The following is an 18,247-nucleotide window of genomic DNA, read 5'->3' as shown; positions in this document are numbered from 1 at the left end:
CAAGGGGTAGTGACTACAGACCTTCCGGGGCAGGTGCCCAGCTCTCAGCGCCCAGCTCCTCCCAGCTGCATCCTTGAACACAATGGGATTTGGAACTCAACACTCCTTCCCATGAGAAGCAATGGAAAGCCAAATAATTGGCTCTGAGGCCCCCAGATTATATTACGAATTCATTTTTCCAGGATTTTAACACAGTTAACATCCTAGATGTGGAAATATCCATATGGCATCTAAACACAGTGCACACTGTACATCATCAAACACAGTGGGAACACCTCACTTTGAAGGCTTCCTGTGCCAGAAGCTGGAGGGCATCAGAGGGAATGGGAGGAGCACCTTCTGCAGGGGCTGCTGGTGCGCACTTCCTGGGGCTTCTCTTAACATTTTTCCTACCTTTTCTCACTAGAGATTTGGGCGAAGCAGTATTAGACTTGAAGCACTGTCTCTCGTGTCCATGGCAAGGTGTACTGCACGGCTCATTCTGGGGCGGCTCTACTGTTGAGCAGTTGTGAACACCAGGCAAAGTTTTCCAGATTTTGCTGTTCATGTGGAGGCAGGTTGGCGCTTGGAGGGGTTTGACAAGCAGGGCAGTGCTGTTACATGAATAATCCAGTGCCTGAACACTAGATGTGCTGGTGGAAGTGGACAGGTTCCTAGAAAGAGGGCTGTGAAAGTGACTCAGGAAGAAATGCAAGTGGGTGTGGTGGCATAGGATCATAACCCTGGCACTTGGGAATCTGAGGCAGGAGAATTGCTTAGTTTCCAGGCCAGGCTGGGCACTTTAGCAGGACCCCATCGCAAAATAAGGTACTTGGGCTGGAGATGCAGTTCAGTGCAGGAGGCCTTGCCTTGCTCTGCGTGAGACCCTGGATTCAATCTTTAATATTTTAGAAAAAAAGGAAAATGGAAAATTTGTGTACATTATATTAAAGGAAAGCTAGGTGCGGTAGCACACATCTGTGATTCCAGCACCTTTGGGAGCTGAGAGGTGGTTTCCACAGCTGAGCCCAGGCTGGACCATTTAGCTTCTTAGTGAGATTCTGTCTGTGAATAAAAAGTTTAAAGAAAGATGGGCTATGGTGTAGTGCAGAGGGGTTCAGTTTTGCTCTGCAAAAGCAAAGAAGGAAGAAAAACATTTCTCATAAGAACAAGTCCTGGGCCAGGTGAGCACTATCAAAGCTGTGAACTAGTGGCAGCAGACCTTCAGAGAAGGCGGGGGAGCACAGCACACCTCAGCCCAGGAGCCCTGAGAAAGTTGGGGAAGGACTGGTGCTCACTAGGGTGGGGCTCCAAGGCCTGACTGCTGTGTGGCCTGACCACTGTGTGGGCCAGCGTGGTCTCACCTGACAGCTGGCCAGGGCTGGGCCTGGTGACCAGTACGGCACACAGCTGCATCTAGAGGGGCGCCTGTCTGGGGCCAGGATCTTTGTGATGTGACCCCTCAGGCTCGCCAGAGCAGAGCTTGAGCAGATGCCAAGCCTCCACACTGCTGGAGCTGGGAGTTGGGTGAACCTTTTCTTTCTTTCTTTCTTTCTTTTTTTTGAGATAAGGTTCAGGCTGAACCTTGAAACTTGAACCCTGAATTCACTATGTAGCCCCGGCTGACCTGGAATTTGTGGTGATCCTCCTGCCTCAGTCTTCTGAGTACTGGGATTTTAGGCACACATCACCATACCTGACTCAAAATACTATTTATGAGGTGAAAACACTATCTAAGAATGAGAGAAAATCTTTGAAAGTAATTTTTCAGATAAAGATTTTTTTTTTGTACTGGGTTTTGGACTCAGGGCCTTTGCACTGAGCTATATTCTAGGCCTTTTTTTTTTTTTGAGACACTGAATTGCCCAGATTAGAGTCAAACTTGAGATCCTCCTGCCTCAGTCTTTCAGAGGGCTGGAAGTTAGGCATGTGCTATGATGGGTGGCTGCTACAATATTTAAAGAACTCAGTGATAAGGCTGATAACTGAATTAAAAAGTTGATATATTTAAATATACATTTTTCCAAAATAGTTACACAGGGGACCCTCAAGTTATAACACACGAACAACTTGGGTTATGACTGGAATTTTAGGTTTAATTTTCACCCAAAGTCTTGGGTTGTAACCCAAATGCTGGCTGCTTGTGCAGTTGCAAGTAAAGACTTGCGATGCCAGAAAAGCATTTGTGAGTGCAGGTAAGCATCAGTCTGAGGCCAGATACGCATTTGGGGATGTAATTGTGGTCAGTGATCACTATGATTACTGTCATCAAAATGACCCCCCAAAAGCTAGAAAAGATAGGAAGAAAGGGCAGGGAAAGAAAGGATCACAGTTGAAAAGAACAGTGTTAAAGGAAAGACAGAGAGACAGAGCCTCATACCACGTTTTAGTTCTGGAAAAGTTGAGACCTGGTGAGCCAGAAGCAGGTGCCCAGTGGGCTGTAGACTCTGCCGAGGAGAGGAAGGACGCCAGAGAGCGGTACTCCCGATGTCCTCGGGGAAGGGGACTCTGCTTCCAAACAGCAGCTACCTTTCATCTCAGCCTGTCTCCTGCAAGCCAGAGATGTTAGCTTGCATGGTGAGGACAGTGGGAAATTGTTTCTGGTAAACCAGGCACATTTTATAACTTCTTGGTGAGCACACTAGGAAATCACGGATGTTTCCGGTAATTAGGCCCATTATACAACTATTTTTGTTATGAAAAGGCTAGTTAAGGAGTCCTGTGGGAAGTCCAGAACACATTATGGGTTTTCTCATTATTTCTTTTTTTTTTTTTCCCTTTTTCCCCCCATTATTTCTTTCTTTCTTTTTTCTTTTCTTTTCTTTTCTTTTTTTTTTTTTTTTTTTTGTCTTTTTCCTTTTTATCAGCACCGGGGATCAAACTCACGATTGCCTGCTTGGAAGGCAGGCGCTTATGCCGCTGAATTAAATCTCCAGCCCCCTCCCCCCATTATTTCTTATGGGAAAGATAGTCTTCATTTGCACCCAACTTGAGCTACAGCCGCCATGAGAGTGTGTTGAGTATATCAGCTGAGGGTCCACTGTGCAGATGTCCTGGGAGCACATTGAAAGCCGTCAGGGCCAGGTGTGGTGTCACTCAGGGAACTGAGGTAGAAGAGTTGAAAGCTGAGGCCAGCCTAGGTAGCCAGTTGGTATTTTGTCTTAAAATAGGAACTGGGGATGTAGCTCAGCACTCCCTGGGTTCAGTCCTCAGTCTGCCGGAAAGGGAAAGCCCATCAGGAAAGTACAACAGGAGACTGTGGGGAGGTCCTGTTTGTCCCATGGGGTGGCCTTGGTGGGTGCTGGGCGGTGCTAGGTGTGGCAGGACTGTGGACAGTGGGGCCTCTGCCATTGCTGGTAGGGAAGGGACAGGGCTGCCCTGGGAGGGGTCCTGTCAAGGCCATGCTGGGGTGGACGTGGAGTCCACACAGTGCCTGTGTGGGTCCATACACGTGTCAGGCGCTCATGGCATTGTTAGTCTCTGTGGCCTAGTGGGGACGTCCAGACCCTGCTGGGGCTTTGGTGATGAGGTCATATGTGCATGTCACCCAGAGTTAGCAGCTGCCCGGGGAGCCTGTGCTGAGTGACAGCAGCTAATAATCTGGGCAAGGTGGGTGAGGGCTTCAAGTCCCGAGGGGGACTGACAGCTCAGGACAGAAGGACTGTGAGTGAGCGGATCCAGGGGAAAGCCATGGCGTGGTGCATGTCTGATGTGGACTTGTCTTCTATCTATTCAGTGGAGCAGATCTCAGCGCCTTCGTGCTGAGCGCCAGCCCCAGCCCCAGCCCCAGCCCTTTTAAATACACAGGGGCTGTTTGTTTGTTTGTTTTGCCACAGTGTCTTGCCATGTAGTTTAGGCTGGTGTTGAACTCACAGTGATCTTCCTGCCTCAGCCTTTTGAGTGCTGGGATTACAGGTGTGTGCCTTGGTTTTTACTCTAGTCTCTAAGCTGCCTCACTAGGGTGTGCATGTGTGGGCCTCCTGCTCAAGCTGCCCTGTTTTGGGACTGCAGTGTACACTCCTCTGCCTGCAGGAGGACAGTTTCTCATGTCCCTGCATTTGTTTCTGAAGTGTGCGGCTCAGGCCTTCCAATCCAATGGCTTCCCTGTCAGTGTTAGCAGGAGCACACCAGGACGTAGTGGTGGCCCTGTTGCCTGTGTGCCTGTCTGCTGTCTCGGGCCCCTTCCCTGGGACAGGCTAATGTCTGTGCCGTCCCAGGAGCAGACCCAAGGCGAGAGAGGTCGGCGGACTTGGTGTGCTGCCTGGCACCTGTGACCCTGTGGGACAGTGTTGGCAAGTCTGTCTTCCTTCAAAAGTGTACTTTTACTCAGGAGGCTGAGGCAGGAGGATTTCGAATTTGTGCCCAGCCTGGGATACATGGCAAGATTCTATCTCAGTCGCAATAACAAAAGCAGAAAAGACTCTTGCTTGGTCAACTGAGTTTTTGGCTTACTTACACAGAGACTACAACACTGTTTAGACCAAGATTTGTTGTACATGTCAGAGACTTTAGATTTCAACAGTTTGGCTTTTTGACAATGGGCAGTGGCCGCAGCCCTGGGGATTGGCATGGAGGCTGACCCCAGACATTGGTGCTGGAGTGCGCATGAGGGTAGAAATGTGTTCTCTGTGCAGCGCTAGTGCCACCTGGTCAGCCATGGGGATGTGTGGGGTGGCGGGGACCAGGAGGTGCAGCCATACCACCAGCTTCACCTTCCCACAGGCCAAAGCCTGGGCTCACAGCGCTGAGAGGGTTGCCAACCTCTCCCTGGGAACTGTGCTACTGCCTGGCAGCCTTGGCGTGGCCAGGATGCGCTGTGTGGGACGCCGGCACCTCTGGCTAAGGGTCCTGGCCACTTGGGCTGCAGCTGTTGGTGACAGAGGCTACTGTCCTCCCTGGGTGTCCTTGGGATGTCGGAAGCCTCTAGAGAGCAGGCACACTGTCCATGCAGCATCCCTTTCAGCAATTCCGGGTTGGGAACCTGCGACAGCCGAGCCAGCCTGGTGACTCCTGCTCTGCTCACTCCCTTGCTGCGGACACTTCCTGCAGTTGGTGCATTTACCCAGGTCACCGAATCTCCAAGCCTGAGTCACCATATCCCTTCTAGCCAGGGTTCCTCAGGCAGGCAGCCCTTCCTCCTGCCCTCCCACCTTCCCAGTGGGCACCCAGCTGCCTACTACTCCTTGGTCTGCAAGCCGTGCAGCCGGCAGCAGTGGGCTGGCTGGGTCAGGGTGAGGCAGAGAGGATACAGATAGCTGGGGGAGCCCAAGGCCGGTGCAGGCTGAGCTGGGTCTGTCCCTTGCAGTTGGCTCTGCAGGGCTGGGGACTTGGACTTGCCCAGCCCTGCATGGAGCTTGTGTCAGATGGAGGGAGGGTGATACCAGCATGTTCCCTGCCCTAGGATGGGGTGCCTGGGCAGATGTGGGCATCCCCAGGCCGTTCCCAGGGAGCCCGCCCCCTGCCTGCTCCTGCAGCCTAGGGATAGTGTAGCCAGTATGTCTGGAGATCTCCCGGTGTCCTGGGTGCATTGTGGCTACTCCCTGGCTCTTCACTGGTCCTTCTTGGCCTCTGTCTCCCCACAGAAGTCACGTGTGTCAGGGGTGTCCAGGCCTGGGCGCTACATATGGGCCCTGAGTACAGAGGGAGGGAGTTCACCTGCAGCAGCTGCTCAAGAAGGTGGCCTGCGGGCGGGGACACCCTTGATGTGTTCAGGGCGCCCTGAGCACCCACTGAGACACTCACCACTGTCACTGGGGTCAAGTGGGCAGAGGGCAGGCACCAGTGCCAGAGTCCTTTGATTCTCCAGTGTATACCTTTTGCCCTTTTTCCTAGGCATCCAGAAGACTCTTCACTTTTTCTTTCTTTGTTGTCTTTTTTTGGTGCAGGGAATTGAACTCACAACTTCATTCTTACTGAGTGGATACTTGTGCCTCTGAGCTGTATTCCAGTCCTTTGGCTTTTGGCTTTTGGCTTTTAGCTTTTGACTAGGTGTGTGTGTGTGTGTGTGTGTGTGTGTGTGTGTGTGTGTGTGTGTGTTTGGTCTTGTGCAGTTTAGGCTGGCCTTGGGCTCACTTTGTAGCCCCAGTCTGGTTTTAAACTTGGGCTCTTTGGGAGTAGCAATGACCCTCCTGTCTCAGCCTCCTGAATAGTGGGATTATAGAAGTGCACCACCATGCCCAAATGGCTTTCGACTTTTGACTTTCAGCTTTTGGCTTTTTTCCCCCATGTATTCTGGGTATGTAGCCCAGGCTAGCCTTAAACTTGCGGCAGTTCTCCTGCCTCAGCTTCCTGAGTGCTGGGATGACAGGATTGTGCCACCACACCTGGCTAGTCCTCTTAATTTCTACCATGATTTTTTTCTGTGGTTTTAAATTTCCCAGTTTTTGCTACTATGTAGAGTAGTTCTCCTCTGGCCTCTTTCTCCTTTCAGTGCGGAAACCAGATCCATAGCCTTGCATCCAGTGGCTTTTTAGAGTGTCTGTAAATCTTGTTTCTGCTAAGTGGTTTCCAGTCTGTTTTAAGCTCACTGTTCGCAGCCCAGGCTTCTCTGTGGGTATCTTCCTGAGGCGCTGCTGTCCGCCCTGTGCTCCTCGCCTTGTTGAGCCCTTCTGCGACAGGACACACGACGCGACACTATGTAGATTCCCATTGTTTATTTTTCACAGTGCTGGGGATGAAGCCAGGGCCTTGTGCACTAGTGCTCACTCTGCAGGAGCCCTGCCCCAGCCAGGCTTGAGGGCTCAATTTCCCTCACGCACCAGCACCATTGGTGGCCCTGGCTCTCGCTGCTGCAGCTCCTTCTCTGTCCCACACTGGCTGGCTCTTTGGGAGTGAAACTGTGCTTTGTCTCCTCTTGCTCTGTCTGAGTCCTGTCTTTTGGGGGATACCAGTCCTGATGTGCCTGTGTCGTGGGGGCCACCAGGCTCTCATGCTCACAGGGACACCATGTCCACTCCTGTCCTGTTCTCAGGCCTAGAGACTCTGTGCTGCTCCTCTCCTGCTGGCCACAGGGGTTTCTGGCCTGGGCACATCTGTGCCAGTGTTGCCTCAGAGCCACTTCTGACCCTCACCTTGCTGCCCTTCAGGGAGCAAGCCATCCTTTTCCTTTTTCTTTTACACAGGGTCTTCCTGTGTGACCCAGGCTGTCCTTGAACTCGAAGCAGTCCTCCTGCCTCAGCCTCCTGAGTCCCGGGTGGATTATAGGCATGTGCACCTGGCCCGGCTCCCCTGCTCTGAGTAGTGTGCGTGTGCAAATGTGTGCTGTGTGCGTAAGTGAGGTGGGCTGCTGAGAAGCTGTAGCTTCTGTGTCTGTCACATACTACATTGGTCTGTAACTGAGTTGTGTGCTGCTCATCCTGTTGTAATTCAGCAGCGGTGCTGATGTAGCTCAGCAGCAGCGTTTCCTCTGTCGTCCTGCATCCCTGCTTGTCTCTGCCTTCGATGCTGGTCCCTGGCAGGGTGACTGGTCCTGGTGCTTGAGAGGTGACATCTGTGACCAAACCCGAAGCCCCTTTTGGAGAGCTCATCTGTGTGCTGTGTGGGGGACACACATGCAGGCACATATTGGCACACACAGGGACATACAGCCGCACACAGGGACACTCACTGTCATGTGCACCCTCCCCAGGGATGCACTGAGGCTGAGACATTGTGTATGGGTGACTTTTTCAGCCAGGCTCACAAGACTGCTTCAACAAACTTTTTCCCCCAGAACTGGGGTTAAAATCCAGTCTTTACACTGAGCTGTGCCCAGCTCTTTTTAGTTCTTGTTTAAGATTGGATCTCAACTGGGGGCTTTAACTTGTACTACTTCCACTTCAGCTGCCCAAAGTGCTGGACCACAGGCATGTGCCACACGCTAGCTAAGGTAGGACAGTTGAAGAAAATTTCGGAAATTTGCCCCTGTCCTGCTCCACTGGGGTGGATCACCCATCATAAATGCCAGGCCTAGCTGGGTGGCGCCTATCTATAATCTCAGTACTTTGGGAAGCTGAGGCAGGAGGATCAAAAGTTTGAGCCCAGTCTTGGCAATTGACTAATTGAGTGAGAAGCTGTCCCAAAAAGAAAAGAAATACTGAGAAACCCTCCAAAACCTAAAGTACCAAGGAGGCTGCCTCAAGTCCTGGCAGAGCCTGCAGCTGCTCAGTGGTACAGATGGGGCTTGGACTCGGGGCTCCCAAGTCCACCCAGGGTCCATACTGGACCCCTCCAAGGTCTCTAGCCATGGTGCAGGTGGAGCAGGCAAGGAGCGCTGGGCGGATCCTACTGAGGGGATAAGCTGCAGAGCAGAGGCTCGCTGGCTGCCCCAATGGTGCTGCAGAGGCTTGCAAATTCTTTAAGAAGGGATTTTAATTGTCAGCTCTGTCTGTGCCGGGCACATGTGTGTGCGCACGTGTGTGTGTGTGTGTGTGTGTGTGTGTGTGTGTTACTGGGGATTGAAACCAAGGCCTTTATGCTGAGCTGCAACCTTCGCCTTTTTTATTTATGACAGTGTCTTGCCAACTTCCTGGACTAGGCTGGAACTTGTGATCCTCCTGCCTCAGGCTCTCTGGGTGCTGACCCTGCACGTCAAGGCTGGTTTACTGGTGCTTTCTGAATAGTCGTGTTCCTGCACACGGCGTACCTCATGCCGTGTGGCACCACACATGATCGTAAACACCCTTGTGGGCTTAGTGCTGGTTCTCACCCAGTCTCAGTGAGGTTAAGAGACATGTGGTTATTGGGCACAGTGACCCAGGCCTTAGCTCAGCTGCTTAGGAGGCTGAGGCAGGAGAATAGCAAGTACGGGCCAGTCTGGGCAACATAGTGAGATCTGTCTCAAAAGAAGAAAAAAAAAGAACAAAACTAAAAGTAACACCAGCAGCAGCAGTGGTCCGTCTGGCCTTGGGTGTGGGAGGTGTTGGGGCTGCAGCGCTATCTGTGGGGGTGTCCCAGAGCCGAGTTCCCAGCCACTTCTCTGGAGGTTGCAGAAGGACAGTCATGTAGCTGATGGAGACGGGCCCCCCACCAGGCATCTTGGGTGCTCCCATGTGCAGTGGCACAGGGGAGGCCTTGCAGGAGCCCTGCGTGAGCCGGGGCTGTCCTGGAAGGTGCTGGCTAGAGCTCTGAAAGTGGGGCGCCGGTGGATTGGCTCGGGCTCTGCTGCTGTGGCCACTAGGCATGCTCTGTGCACCTGCCTGGTCTCTTGGCCACACAGCTCGCCCTCTGCTACCGATGCATTCTACTGCTTTGGGTTACAGTGTGGGTCTCACTGGGCAGAGGGCTTTTCTTTAAAAGTCAGTGATAGCGTACATATATTTTTTTCTGTCTTTATTTTATTTTTTAGGTAAAAGCAAAGAAGCAGAAATAAAGAGGATAAACAAGGAACTGGCAAATATTAGGTCAAAATTCAAAGGTAAGTGTTAGCTTTTTTGATGATATAGTTTAGTGTATACTTTTTATAGGGAGGACTGAGTGTTTTTAACATTGTCTTATTTTCCTTTGTGATCCAAAATTGAATTCTCAGGTGGTCGGTTTCTATTTGTCTGTGAAGCCAGCCTGGGTTCAGGCAGTTCCTGAGCTCCTGAGCCTGCACCTGTGGGGTCCCTAGATGGTGCATCCCTCCTAGGGGCGGTGGCCCAGGCTTTGGTCTTTTCCTGGGTTGGAGCAGTGCTGGCAGGAGCCAGGTGGCCTGACCGCAGGTGGGGACGAGCCTTGGACACAGGGTTCCTAGCTGCCCATTGCCCTCTGCAGTCTTGCCAGAGTCTTGGTGGGTGCTGTCAGCAAGGCTTTTCTCTGACGCCCTGGCTGGGAGGACCCATTCGGCAGAGGCTGGCTCTGGTCTTGCATGTGAGGGCCCAGCTGGTCCTCTCAGTCTGGGCTTTCAGTGTATTTTATGGGGTTGATCCCTGGCTCAGGCCTGAGGGTACTTCAGCACCAAGCAGAGCTGAGGTTTCCTGGAGCAGCTGGATGGGGACCTTGGTGCTGCAGAGCTGTAGCTGTCACAGAAGAGCCCTGCACCTGGAGCCCAGGTGATGCAGAACCAGCACCACAGGGTGAGCCTTGCTGCACTCCAGAGAGTTTGGGGTTTTAACAACCTGGCCAGGTCCAAGGGCCTACAGGAGACCATGAGACCCCTGTAGTGGGCTGGGGAGGATTTGCTTGTGTGTGGTGCACCTGGGATTCCAGGGCTCTGTGAAGAGTGAGATTGTCCCACAGGTGTTCCACCTGGTGCAGGTGGGGCTACCCCGAGCCGTTGCTGACTGGCACAGAGTCACACCCTCAGGTGGGTTCCGCTGCAGACTCTCCATGGGATGGTGCCAGAGAAACAGCAGTGTGTGGGAGGAGAAGTGGGTTAGGCATGGAGTCCGTGTGCTCCCATGGACAAGACCCTGTCAGCCCTGTGTGCACAGCATAGGCTGTGCCTGCCATCCTGCCCGTGCCTGCGTGAGAGCATGGTGGATGGCCGGTGGAGGTAAGTGCCTAGTGCCTATCAGTCCTCCACTGTCCGTATGGAAGGTTCCATCAGATGTGAAGTCTTATTGGTCTTAGAATAATCTAACTTGCTGATGTGTAATTTTAAGATTGAGGACTCTGTAACCAGGCATGTGTAGTCCTGGCATTGAGAGGCTGAGGCAAGATCATGAGTTGGAGTCTAGTCTGCGCTATAGAGTGAGGCTTTCTCCCAATCCCTCTTTCGCCAGAAGATGAAAAGCTTTGTTCAGCTCTTTAGTTCCCAGACTTCTCTGTATTTTAGGACTCTGGGGGGACCCCATCTGGTCCTTGTTCTGCCTGTCTGCCTGGGAAGAGACTATGTCCCCCTGTCTGTGGTCTGTGTGAGTGCTGGCTTCACTGAACAGGAGCAGACGTTCCCTACCCCTGAGTGGGGTAGCCTGAGGGTCCCCCGGCCAGTGCCTTGGGACACAACTCCACACTGCTGAGACCCTCACAGCACAGATCGCCCTGGGCCTGTATTTTTGTGGCCTCAATGAAAAGCCTAAACAGAAGTTTGAACTTAACCATATTTTGGTTAGTCCTGTGTTATGTTTGGAAAATCACTGCTGTCATGCAGAGTGGCACCTGTGTCTAACGTTTCCTGCTGTCCCCTGTAGAGCATATCTATGTGGACAGCCTCATCCATGTGCTCGGTAGCTCTGGTGTCAGGCTGATGCTGGCCTGCAGTGCAGGGCAGACATGATGAGTCACTCTGGGCAGCACTGTCCTCCGGCAGGGACAGCAGCCACACAGAGCTGTGCTGGTGATGTGGAAGGCCTGGGACAGTTGTTAGGATCCTATTCCCCAGGAGACAGGCAGTTTTGGCTGTCACAGCTAGGGGGCTGTTGTTCGCAGTGAGTTCCTGTCTCAAAATGAAAACTAGAAAGGACTGGGGATGTGGCTTGGTATGCAGGACCTGGATTCAGTCCCCAGGCCCAGTCCCCAGGCCCACTGATTGAATAGAAAGTATTGCCATGGCTGTGCCACACAGAGGCCGTGACCAGAAGCTTCAAAGCTGCGAGGGGGCATGGGGCAAGAGGGCGGGCTCCACTGAGGTGAGGGTGCTGGTAGAGTGCAGGCACCATCTCCAGGTTCAGCCCCACTCCTCAACGTCTTTAAGAAATGAGGCCAAGCCAGGCATGACAGCACCCACCGGCAGTCCCAACACTTGGAGACAGAGGCAGGAGGATCACAAGTTTGGGTCCAGCCTGGGCAACTGAGCAGTTTAGACACTTAGTGAGATCCTATTCAGAATAAAAAAGTAAATAAAGGGGCTGGAGATGTAGCTCAAGCCCTAGGGCTGCACCATTGAGTTGGCTGGGTGGGTGGCACACACTAGCACAGTGGCGCCTCAATTCATAAACTGAACCCTCCACAGTTCTGATCACAAACCGAACTGGATGGACCTGAGTTCGTGTACGATCCCTCTCTCCGCCCTTTGCCTCCCCATCCTCGTCCCCTCCTTTGAGAATGACCTGTCTCTGTGTTAGGTGCATTCCTGTTGCGGTGCAGCTTTCTCCATTGTCTGTCTCCACAGCCTTCTTCATGCTGCAGACCTGACCCTGTGTCCTTGTCAAATGCCAACCCTGACCCTAGTGCCACTGCCTTACTCTGAGGAAGTGGAGTCATACAGTGTTGCTCTTTTATTTCTGTCATATGATGCCTCAGGGTTCCTCTTGGGCTTCACCATGTGGTAGTCTCCCTTCCTTTTGAAGGCTGTGTAATACTCCACAAGCTTATCTATTTATCCACAGAGGATGCTCAGACACTTGCGCCCTGGCGGGATGGGGGGGGGCTGGTGCTGTTCTGAGCACAGCTGTGCAGGTGTTGGTTTCCTCTGCATGTGCATGTGAGGTCAGGTTCCTGGGCATATGGCAGTGCTGTTTTCATTTCATTTTAGTTTGTAGTACATGGGCTTGGTTGTCCAGATAGGACTGCGAACGTTTGACATGGCAGAGCTCTGCAGAACAAGCTGAGAAACAGGGTCGGTCTCTCCGTGCAGTTCAGGCTGGCCTTGAGCTCACTGTGTAACCCAGGCTGGCCTTAGGCTCGAAGCCATCTCATGCCTCAGCCTCCTGAGTGTTGACTTACAGGTGTACATTACTGTGAGAGGCTAAATTCCTAAATTATAAGAGCTCAGTTTTCATTTTTCCTTTGTTTGTATGCTCTGCTGTCCCACTAACATGGTTGCTTATCCTTCACTGTCTATGGTGCAGGCCTTGGAGCTGCCCCTGCTGGGCTCCGTGAGGTGCAGCAGTGATTCCCCACTCTGCCCTGGCTTCCAGAAGGGCACCTGGCCCCCAACCCATGGTAGCTGTGGGATGAGGCTCATCTGGGTGCAGCATGCCAAACCGTGGCAGTGTCTTGTTCTCCTTGATGTGTGGTCAAGAACATCACTCCTGGGAGGTGCTGTCCACACCTGTTGGGCACCTGTGTTGCAGCCTGACCTGCCCCTAGGGCTCCGGGACACTAGGATCAGGGGCTCAGAAAGCTACCCAAGCCAGCCTTTTGAGTCCTGGTGCTGCATGGACCTACAGTTTCTTCACTCTGCATTGAATTGTTACACCCTCCTGGCTTACACCTGAGCAAATCAAAGACCTTTTAGAATTTCCAGAGAAGAAAACCAGTCCAGTTCAGTACTCAGGCAACTGCTTAGGTTGGCAACAGTCTGAGCACTGACACAGGGACTCTGTGGCTCCGGACTTCCAGAGGCCCTCACTTGGCAGGTCCCATCTGCAGGTGCAGGGCAGAGTTTGCCCGGGGCAGAGGGAGCTTGGCTCTCCAGGGAGCAGGGATGTTGCTGGTATGATGTGGTGCAGGCCTTTGGGTGGGTGCAGATGTGGGAAGGTTGGATGGGTTGCAGAGGGAGTCTTCGTGCTGGGTGGGCAGGAGCCCTTTGGGTGCTGGGATCATGCTGAGAAGGTTAGGCCCAAAGGCCTGATGGGCTACGATGCCACCTGGCCTCATACCTAGATGCCCCTTCACTGAGAAGGTGTGAGGGCCCTGTGCAGGGCCGGATGTGTGGGCCAGGTGCAGGTAGGTGCTGGTGGCCGATGGCCAGGAGTGGCACAGATGCTGTGTTCCGGTGGTGTCCTATGGTGTGATTTGTTCTACAGTATCCTCTTCCAAGGACTGGGAGGGCAAGCTTTGCAGGGTGCAAGCAGGAGTCACACACTGACTCTTTGGTGTTGCCTGGGCTTTGAAACAGTACCATTGTTTGAGCCTGGTGAGAGAGAAGTGCTTCCTGAAGCCCAGCTCGTTTCTAGCTGCCGGCATGGTCTAAGCTTGGAAGGTCTTCTTTTTGAAGTTTTCGAGACTGTGGGTTAGAGGTCTCAGCCTTTCCCATCCTACATGCTATAGTTCCTGGTGAGGAGAAGCTCCTGTTGCTTGGGTGTTTCACCTGGTGGTTTCTTACCCACTGATTGTTCTCCTCGCTCCATACTGTGACCTCCGGGAGGGGCAGTCTCTGGTGATAGTGAAAACAAAGTTGTCCTGGGCTGTGCCTGTATGTGCATGTGCTATGCCTTGTATGGCTCAGGGTGTGTCAGCTGCCAGGGCCTGTGAACTTCGCTAAAGATGCGCTCTGTGCATTCTTGTGGGCTTGTAGATCCCAGGCTGCAGGGCCATTGCACTGGCCTGTGCTGCTCTTTGTCAGGGGAGCCAAGCCCTGGAGCAGATGGCAGTGCATGGGGTGCACCTGCAGCTCTCTGTGGCCCTCCTCAGTCCTCTACTGCGTGCTTTGTCCACCCAACAGTGAGCTCAGACATCCCCTGTTGTGTAGGTGACAAGGCTCTTGATGGCTACAGTAAAAAGAAGTATGTGTGCAAGCTACTCTTCATCTTCCTCCTGGGTCACGACATTGACTTTGGGCACATGGAGGCTGTGAACCTGCTGAGCTCCAACCGCTACACAGAGAAGCAGATTGTGAGTACCCTGTGGGGTGGCATGGTGCCCTGTGCCCACCAGGCTGGCAGGTGTGGTTCAGATGGCACTGACAGGCTTCTTCTGATGGGGCAGCCCAGCCTCTGCTACTTCTCCATGCCCACTCCCACGTGGGAGGCTGCTGCAGGTGTGGGCTCTGGGTGGTGCCTGAGCTCAGCTCTGTGCACCCTACCCTGGTTCAGCCTCCCCTTGCAGAGCCCCCGACTGCACTGCCCCTGGCAGTGCTGTGCGGCAGGCGCTGCCCAGAAAGGCACATGAGGTCAGGGAGACATGGCCCCTGTTCTCCTCCCTATTCCCAGGCCACCCAGGCTTGGCGGTTTCAGCTCTGTATTTTCTTGTAACAGCATTATTTCTGTGTTTCCCCAGTGTCATAAAGCAGTAGTTTTCTCTGTTAGTTTAAAAAAAAAAAAAGAAATGACTTTCTAAGCTAGGTATCGTGATACATGCCTGAAAGCACTTAGCACCTAGGCTGAAACCAGAGGAGTGCAAGTTCAGATTCTGCCTGGCAACTTAGGGACTTAACAGGGAGCTTTGCTCATGGTAAAATTAAAGGGCTGAGGGTGTAGCTTAGTTGCAGAGCACCCCTGGTTTGCTCGCCAGTACCTAGAGGAAGAAACTTTAGAAACTGAGGAATACTGCATATCAGGGCTTTTTGTTAAGCAGAGTCAGCCCTCTGCATCTGCATATTTGAAGTCACTGACTGGGTTGAAAACATCTGGAAAAGTCACAGCCTACCGGATGCGTAGTGTTTATAGTCGGTGTTCCCTAAACCAGAATCTGGTTGAGGGTTGGGTGGCACGTAGCAGAGAGCCCACACCTTGCCTGTGCGCCCTCTAGGGGACACCCTGGCGCCCTGCTGTGGACAGGGTATGGTGGTTCCCCAGGCAGCTCCTCACACCCTTGTCTCACCTGTCCTAGGGTTACCTCTTCATCTCTGTGTTGGTGAACTCCAACAGTGAGCTGATCCGCCTGATCAACAATGCCATCAAGAATGACCTTGCCAGCCGAAACCCCACCTTCATGGGCCTTGCCCTGCACTGCATTGCCAACGTGGGCAGTCGAGAGATGGCAGAGGCCTTCGCCGGGGAGATCCCCAAGATCCTTGTTGCAGGGTATGTGTCTGGGGGTGATGTCCCCACCACTTCCCACAGGTGCAGCCCGAGGCTGGGCCAGGAGGTGCCCTTTCAGAAGGAGTCTGGCGAGAGACCCTCGAGATAAGAATGTAGACTTCGGACAGAAACCTGATCCTGGCAGCCACAGTCAAGCCGGGAGGGGCTCCAGCTTGCTGGTGCCAAGGGAAAGAAAGGCTGTGGCTTGGTGTTCGGAGGGAAGGCCAGGGACCTGTGCCCTGTGTGTCCTGCTCCTCACTTGGAGCACAACGAGTGGCTTGAGGAGCTGGTCCTAGGCAAGGGTGAAATGGCCCCTGGTGTGTGGCGAATCACCCACCTGTTCTGGGGTCTCTGTGGGGTTTCCCACAGCCATAGGGTGGCACATCTACCTGCACCTTTAGGAACCAGAGGAGGCTGGGGTGACTGTCAGTATGATGTGCACAACCCTTAGGCAGCATGGTGAGGGCAGAGTAGAGGCTCCGGGAGTGGGCAGATGCTGGTGTAGCCCCGAGTTCTCCACTGGCCCCCTGTCCCTGAGAGCACATTGGGTGGCATCTCAGGGCATTGTCACCTGTTGCCCTGGGCTCATGGAGGCCCTGACAGGAAGTCATGGGACACAGGGGAGGGAGGGTCCCAGGAGCAGTGCAAGGAGCCAGCCTGGTATTGACTTTGGGTTCAGACTGAGCTCTGTGGCCCCTGGAAGCTGGAGAGGGAAGGGAGGAGGCAGAGTGGTGGTAGTGGGGTCCCAGGCTGTTGTGCTGTGCCTTGAGCAGAATCTGGAGAACTTTGTACCTGAAAGTGAAGCCACCTTGGAGGCAGGAGGGTCAGTGTTGGTAGAGGTGAGTACCGGAGAGGAGGAGTGACGATGCTGAGAGACCCTGACAGCCACTGTGGAGCTCTGCCTGCCCAGCCTGGCTCGGCTCCACCCTCTTTGTCCAGCTCCCCCAGCATGGCACAGGACTTGTCCCTGTGTGTGCTTGGTCAGTGTCGGGGCACATGGGCATTGTCCCCCAATGACGCACACACAGCACGCAGATGATGAGGATGGAGGCTGTAGCAGCGTCCTTAGAAGGGACGACAGACAGTGTCTGCCCACAGAACAGGGCCTGGTGTTGCTTCACAACTGAGCTGTCCTGTGAGAATGGTATGTGGTGCCCATGGGCCACCCTTAGAAAATATGCCTGATGCCTGATGCCTGGCCGAGCAGCAGGTGATTAAGTCCTGGATGGTTGGTCAGAGGGGCTGGTGGACACTGACCCTGAGACAGGCTGGCCAGCAGTAATAGGGGTGTGAGGTGCAGGAGAGGTCTGTGGGGGCCCAGGAGCTGCTGGGGCCCTCAGCCTGGGTGGATGGCAGCAGGCGGCAGCAAACAGTCCTGCTGCTCAGCCAGCATGGATGCCCGGGTAGTAGGATCTTAGCTTGACCCCAGGTCTGGTGGGGCCAGGAGGGGTGCACACCTGCTTCTCTCTCCACAATGTGTGCATCCAAAAGAATTTTTAAATTATTTTGCTTCAGGAGACAAGGTCTTACTCTGTAGCCCCAGGCTAATCTTAAACTCACAATCCTCCTGCCTCAGCTTCCTAAGTTCTGGGATCAGGGGTGTGTGTCAGCACTTCTGGCTGGCCCAGAAGGACTTTTTGTTTAAGGTGGTTTTTCTTTGATACAGTTCTAGGGGAGTTTCTCCTGCTGGTTTTGCCTCATTAGGAATAAAAACCCAGAGCCAGGAGGTAACCAAGAAAGCATTCCAGGCCCTTCCTAGTGGGGCAGCTGCTCCCACCCCAGGTCTGAGGACCTACGGCCTCCATGCAGTACACCTGATGGCCCTGCTGCCCAGCAGCGCAGTGGGTGGGGGCAGTGGATCCTACACCCGCTCATGGCCACAGCAGTGCGGAAGCCAGCAGCCCAGGATCTGCAGGCCAATAACCTTGGTGCTTCATCCCTTGACTCCCTGGCAGGGAGGACAGAGAACGGTCTCCTGTCCCACATGGCTTCCCAGGGCCCCTCACCATGTGATTGGAAGGAGGAAGTCAGAGTGAGGCTGCAGGTCAGGTTGTGATGTGATGGTGGTGACCACTTATACTCCTGTGTAAGGTGACCCCCACTTTGTGGTACTTGAACCCAGGCCCTTGCACATGCTAATCAGGTGATTTCTTACGACCTATATCCTTAACCCTTTTTATAGGCGTGTGTGCAGTGCTGGGCTCTTAACCAGGATCGGGATGACGTGTATTGCCGAGTCCTATAGGCTCGCTGGCTTAGGGCTTGCAGTCCTTCTCTGTGCCTCCCAAGTCGTTGGGACCCATTGCCTGCCACTGTGGCTGGCTTATACTTTCTCTTGATGCCTACCATGTGCTTGTCTTGTTTTGGGCATTAGGAATGGGCTTAGTGCCTCCCACCCACTGTCCCTGGCTTGCCTTCCCTCCAAGGGCATGGATGAGGCTCAGGCCACGTTTTGGAGGTGAAAGAGGAAGTCACTGTTGAGACCCTGACACTGTTAACATTGCAACCGTGGCTGTGGGTTCTGCTGGTTCTTATGGCGAGGAGCAGGACTGTGTGAGGTCAGCCCAGGCCTGTGCTCTGTGCTGAGGAAGTGACAGAGCAGCAGCTGGCAGCAGAGACTGGCCAGCAGGGCTTTTGCTGAGGTATTGCAAAGCGTGTGTGGAGCCCTCTGAGGGGACTGCGTGTGTGGTGGGAGTTGTGTCAGTATCTCCTTCTGCCTCCTGAAGACCCTGGGGTGTTCTGCA

The 18,247-nt window shown here is 53.5% G+C and overlaps 1 protein-coding gene across 3 annotated transcripts in view; it reads left to right on the top strand.

The window, feature by feature from the left end:
• Ap2a2 (adaptor related protein complex 2 subunit alpha 2) overlaps positions 1-18,247 on the top strand; it is a 52,654-nt gene that overhangs the window by 14,873 nt on the left and 19,534 nt on the right. For all 3 annotated transcript variants that reach the window (XR_010048437.1, XM_063251958.1, XM_063251957.1), the window contains exons 2-4: positions 9,305-9,373; positions 14,234-14,376; positions 15,313-15,506. Coding sequence is in view for 2 of the 3 variants with exons in the window: in XM_063251958.1 (XP_063108028.1) it covers positions 9,305-9,373; positions 14,234-14,376; positions 15,313-15,506 (406 nt within the window). In the remaining variant the exon portion in view is untranslated. The remainder of the gene's footprint in view (positions 1-9,304; positions 9,374-14,233; positions 14,377-15,312; positions 15,507-18,247) is intronic.

The sequence above is a fragment of the Cavia porcellus genome, unplaced genomic scaffold, assembly GCF_034190915.1.
Source record: "Cavia porcellus strain 051 isolate PalLab524CR breed Dunkin Hartley unplaced genomic scaffold, mCavPor4.1 scaffold_6, whole genome shotgun sequence".
Taxonomy (NCBI): domain Eukaryota; kingdom Metazoa; phylum Chordata; class Mammalia; order Rodentia; family Caviidae; genus Cavia; species Cavia porcellus.
This window is presented reverse-complemented; position numbering and strand designations above follow the sequence as displayed.